At 39.1% G+C, this 6,000-nt stretch overlaps 1 protein-coding gene across 6 annotated transcripts in view; it reads left to right on the forward strand.

Annotated features, from left to right (window-relative positions):
* The window catches only part of LGI1 (leucine rich glioma inactivated 1), a 30,863-nt gene extending 25,180 nt beyond the window's left edge, over positions 1-5,683 (forward strand). For all 6 annotated transcript variants that reach the window (XM_083443629.1, XM_083443628.1, XM_083443627.1 and 3 more), the window contains 4 exons: positions 1,110-1,181; positions 2,668-2,837; positions 3,917-4,081; positions 4,183-5,683. In XM_083443629.1, the coding sequence (XP_083299755.1) occupies positions 1,110-1,181; positions 2,668-2,837; positions 3,917-4,081; positions 4,183-5,000 (1,225 nt within the window). In that variant the 3' untranslated portion in view covers positions 5,001-5,683. The remainder of the gene's footprint in view (positions 1-1,109; positions 1,182-2,667; positions 2,838-3,916; positions 4,082-4,182) is intronic.
* Positions 5,684-6,000: the final 317 nt, after the last annotated feature.

The raw sequence follows: 6,000 nt of genomic DNA on the forward strand, positions 1-6,000 counted from the left end.
TGGAATCCTTGGGCCCCTCCTTTCCTTCTTTTCCAGCATGGTCACAACAAAGAGATCAGAAGCTTTCACTTCCACCAAAAGAGGTTCTTTATTACGTTGACTAAAACTATGTTGTGTTCAAAGAAGCCAAGATTAAACAAACCATAGTTTAACAAGTATCTTCATTCATTTCAGACATAAAGAGTAACTCTAGCTAATTTAAAAGTAGAAACAGAGATTTCTGATCTCTTCTTCAATGCCCTGTGAGAGGAGGGGGAAGCACATGAGTTTGAGGCTCAATGCAGTTTGTGCATGTAACACTAATCCATAGTTTAGCATTGGGTCTGAACTGGGCCATTATATTCCTGTACAGCACAGCAAATAAATTTGTGATAATGATGCCTATTAAACTGTTCTGTGAAATTACAGCAGCTGATTAATTTAGTTCCTGACACACTACTTTCATTCAAATGAACTTTTACATAGAAGTATAATGATTCAAGCAGCTATTAAAAATATAATTATAAATCGGCTTCTTGACAGCAGAGAGCCATTTAATACTAAATATGCTTCAGACAATTTGTTTTCAACAGAAATGGATTTTTTAAAAACGTGTAGCAGCTTTGATTTGTTGAATATCACTTGGCGGGCAGAAAGGGGGCAGAAATTTGTATTTATGCATGGGATGAAAACTCTTTCTTGACATTTGCTGTTGATGGTTTTTGCTTAATATTGTGCAAGTCACCCTGGCTTGGTTTCTGTTGTTGTTGTTTCTCAATTGAAGGGTGGGATATATTAAATAAGATAAATAAAATAACTTTGCATCTTTGAAAGTCTTCAGAACAATTAAAAGAAAGCAAAAAGTCACAGAGTTTGTCAAAATATTGACAAGGCATGGGAAATCTTCACATTCAACAAATGTTTTGGAGAGCAATCAGAAGTGCAGACATGATATTTTAACAAAGAACTGTTAAATAAGTTGCTCTGACAAATAATCCTTTAAAGAAAAAACACTTATTGGCATTTGCATAGCACTCCTTAATTGTTTGCCATAGACGTATTTGATGAAACAGATTAGAAATGAATGAAAGGATGATCTTGTGCTAAGAATAAAACATTTTCTTTTGCAGGAGTCTTGCAAACAATAATCTCCAAACCCTCCCAAAAGACATATTCAAAGGCTTGGATTCTTTAACAAATGTGTAAGAAAGCTTCTTCATTTTAACACTATGATTTGAAAGACAAGAGATCGATGCTCACTAGTAATTATTACAGAATAAGTACAGGTCTGGCCACTCATTAGGTGGGCGTGGTATGACAGATGCATTAAAACCATTGCTGCTAGTTGCATTGTCAATTTACATTCAGGCACCAACTCGTTCCATTAGGAGATATATTTTGCCTGTTACCAAACATCTCTCCAACCTACCAATTTTTTTAAAGCTTCAAAAATGTATAACAAGATAGAAACGCAGCAAGCACCAGCAAGGACGAGGCTGCTGCCTAATTGTTCAATTGGCTGCATAGCAAGCAAATTACTTTGTTTTGAACCAAACCTTTCCAATAGATGAAGACAGTGATTGGAACACTGTCAAGGGTATTAACATTGTTTGTGTAATTCCACAGGCGAAAGTTGACTATTTGAGACACAGTCGAAAACACCCTGATTATATACAGGGAAAGTTGAAAAATGGGATAGATTGTGTGCCATCAAATCTCCCTTGTCAGAGAATAATAAAATCATATAGAGTTGGAAGGGACCCTGAGGGTCATCTAGTCCAAACCCCTGCAGTGCCAGAATCCCAACATGCAGTCCTCCATCCATTTTTTAAAAAGTTTATTTTTATTAAAAGATTTTCATGTTTAACAAAGGTACATATATAACATCTGTTTTCAGTTAATAAAGTCCTTTCTACACGTCAGTTACATTCAGTATGAGACATTACTGCCCTAGGCATTGTGAGGTTGGCTTACACTGTACCCCATCCAATTTGAAACCATACCAGACCTTGCTTAGCTTTGCAAATGTGCTGGCAGTTTTATTGCTGCACTATTAGGAGGGCATAATCACCAGTGTTTTAGTGGAGAGCATACCTGCAGTAGAGATGAGGCTTCGAGAGGGGAGGACATTTTCAGTGGCAGCCAGGAGCATCCCTGTGCTTGCAGAGTATAAGCTACGTTTACTAGGATCTATAATGTGGTGGCACCTACACTTTGAAACTCCTTGCCTGTTGATATCAAGCAGATGCCTTCACTATACTATTTCCGGCACCTGCTAAAAGCATTTTTGTTTAGATAAGCCTGCCCAGGTTTCAAGAACAGAGAATGTTTTAACTCTTTTAACTAATTCTTTTATTCCACTTTGAAGATTTTTTTGCAATCAAGCTGTATATAAATTTTACGGATTAAATAAAATAATAGTTATGAGTGGAATAAAATGGGAAAGTAAAGCATCAAGAGCCCATACTGAGAGCAGTGAGACTTAACTGGATGAAAAGGGGGTTGCAATATTTGAACACACTTACAACCATATCTGCAAATAAGTAAGAAATGCTCCCTCCTTATGCTGCTCTACGACCGCAATAAAGTGTTGATTGATTGATTGATTAGTAAGAAATGGAAAACTAATGTTTCAAAAGCACTTGTACTGCACCTACAACCCCCGCCCCTCCTTTCTTCTCCTGACAGGGACCTTAGAGGTAATGCATTCAAATGTGACTGCAAATTGAAGTGGTTGGTTGCGTGGGTGAGCAGAACAAATGCAACAGTAGAGGACATTTATTGTGAAAGTCCTCCAGAATATAAGAAGCGAAAAATCAACAGCCTCTCTCCCAATGAATTTGATTGCATTATTACAGGTGAGTGTTCTAACTGCCTTCCGTTTACTGCATTGATGGCATATTTTACAAGTCAAGCTCTCCATATGCTATGGAATGGGGATGTATGGCACATCCCATGGGACATGTGTCCCAGCTCTACTAACCCTCTTCCACCCTCACCTTTAGATTCTGGGGCATGCTTAGCACCTAATAGGGAATTGGATGTACAGTGGTACCCCAGTTCTCAAACTTAATCCGCTCCAGGAGTCCGTTCGACTCTAGAAACCATTCGAAAACCAAGGGGCGACTTCCAATTGGCTGCAGGAGCTTCCTATACTCAAGCAGAAGTCAGGGAAGCCATGTCAGACCTTTGGCTTCTGAAAAATGTTTGCAAACCGGAACACCTACTTCCAGGTTTGCGGTGTTTGGGAGCAGATTTATTCAACAACTACGCTGTTCGGGAACCAAGGTACCACTGTAGTTAGAATGATTCCTTCCCTCCCCGTACCCATTCCCCTGCCTTTAGAACACCTCATTTTGGGCCATATGTTGGTGGACATATCACATGCCTGCTGAGCTGCCTACTGGCATGTGGACATGGTTCTGCTAGCATGCAGGTTTTCTGCCGGCGTGACACCTTGTCCACCAGACTGTGTGTTAACTGCCCCCACCCAGCTCCTCCCAGGTGATACTTTGGATTGCTCTGGTAATTCTTCAGTTCTTGAGCTTTTTTAAAACAACAACAACCAAACACCCATGAAGCTTTGCTTCCACTCAACAACCATTCATTCCATAAAGAACTGAGTAACAGCGTTGAAACTTCCTGCGTTATGTACTTTGCCCAGGTTAACAGAAATAAGGGGCTTTAGAAAGTAACCACTGTCTGGGAACAGAAGTGCCAGCTTGGCCCTGTGACTGTGGGTGCTTGGGGCTGTGGCGTGGCATGAAAATTTGTTGGTGCCCAGCCCCTTCATGGAGAATTTTGTGGGTGCCTGAGCACCCAGGGCCCCAGAGAGCCGGCACCTATGTCTGGAAACCATTAATAATAATAATAAGAATAAGAATAAGAATAAGAATAATAAATGAGCATGTCTCCTTTTGGTGTGCCTTTTTTGCAGAATTTGTTGTTTTTCGGAAGCTGCCTTATCAGTCACTATCGGTGGACACATTCTCGTTTGAGAATGATGAATTTGTTGTCATTGCCCAGCCTTTTACTGGAAAGTGTATCTTCCTTCAATGGGACCACGTGGAAGGGACTTTTAGAAATTTTGACAACATTACAGGTATGAATGATTTGTCTCCACAGACATTGTGTTGCTACCTGATCTAAATGCCAGTTGATGATGAAGCAGTCTTTTATCTCTTTTATACTTTTTTTATCCAGGGACGTCAGTGGTTGTATGCAAGCCTGTCATTGTCGAGAGAAACCTGTACATCATAGTTGCCCAACTCTTCGGCGGCTCCCATATATACAAAAGAGACGTTAATGCAAATAAATTCACTAAAATTCAGGATATTGAGATTCTCAAAATCAGAAAGCCTAATGACATTGAAATATTCACGATGGCAAAAGAATGGTATTTTGCAATTGCAGACAGTTCAAAAGCTGGAATCACCACTGTTTACAAATGGAATGGAATCGGATTTTATTCTGACCAGTCTTTGCATGAGTGGTATAGAGATACTGATGTGGAGTACCTTGAAATAGCTGGCAAACCTCACTTGATCCTGTCCAGTAGTTCTCAGCACCCTGTCATCTATCAGTGGAACAAAGGAACAAACAAATTTGTTGACCCTGTTGACATTCCAGATATGGAGGATGTTTATGCCGTAAAGCACTTCACTGTGAAAGATGACATTTACGTTTGTCTAACAAGATTCATTGGCGATTCCAAAGTAATGAAATGGGGAGGTTCAAAATTTCTGGATTTACAAAGGATGCCGTCAAGAGGGTCAATGGTATTCCAGCCTCTTCAGATAAAGAATTATCAATATGCTATTCTTGGAAGTGATTATTCATTTACTCAAGTCTATTTCTGGGAGGCAGGAAAGGCCAAATTTGTGAAGTTTCAGGAATTAAATATACAAGCTCCAAGATCTTTCACACACGTTTTTGTCGACAAGCAAGATTTTCTCTTTGCCTCAAGCTTTAAAGGGAATACAGTGATTTATAAGCATATCATAGTGGACCTAAGTGCGTGACACACAGAGATTTTTGGAATCTGTTGTGAGGCTTCCTCCAATGATAACAAGGACCTAATGAACTAAATGCATGATGATGATTCTCTTTACTTCCAGTCTGCGGAATGCCTTTAACGGATCAGATTGCTAGAATCAAATACTACAAGTATCTTCATCCGTAAATGTCACGTCTAGTGCTGTTGGGAATTGCTTTTTTTTTTTTTAAGAAAAGACAAATTAAATCATTAATTATTCTTTGCAGTCACAATGGCTTGGATCCAAATGTAGTCATGCTTAAAGTAGACCCGTTGATATCAATGGTACATAGTACAGCGATGAGTAACTCAAGTCCCACTGATTCCAGTGGGTCTAGTCTAAACATGACTAAGGCTGCATATACACCATACATTTAGAGCACATTTAAAGCACATTCCCCTCGCCCAAGAATCCTGGGAACTGCAGTTTATCTTTCACAGAGCTACAATTCCCAGCATCCTTAACAAACTACAGCTCACAAGATTCTTTGCCCGGGGGTGGGGGTCCTTAAAATATATTGTGTGTATGCAGGTAGTCTGGATCCAGTGCTCTGTAAATATGTAGTGAAACTCCATCTATCTTGGGGGGGGGGGGCAGGGGATCCAATAAGATGTAATTTTCCATTCTTCACCTATTTGAAAACTGCCAAATAAAACGTTTACATTTTCTTTCATATTCCAAATGGTATTTTATTTCAGAATTATGTCATTTTTTAATGTACTTTTGCAACAATTCAGCAGTTTCCTAGGGACATTGAGGTCCACTGTGAGGATGCCGCAAATGTAACACTGGACCTGGACCTATGTGGGTTTATTATTATTATTTTTAAGTTTGAAGAGCTGTTTTCTTTTTTTTATAATTATTTTTATTATTTTTCAAAATTATGCAAATCAAGTCTAATTACATTATTTTAATATAATTTCTTAAAACTGGGTTTCCCGCTTCTGTTTCAAACATATGTCAATCATTTCTTCCCACAGATGCA

This window comes from Podarcis tiliguerta (genome assembly GCF_965153285.1).
Source record: "Podarcis tiliguerta genome assembly, chromosome: 5".
Classification (NCBI taxonomy): Eukaryota; Metazoa; Chordata; class Lepidosauria; order Squamata; family Lacertidae; genus Podarcis; species Podarcis tiliguerta.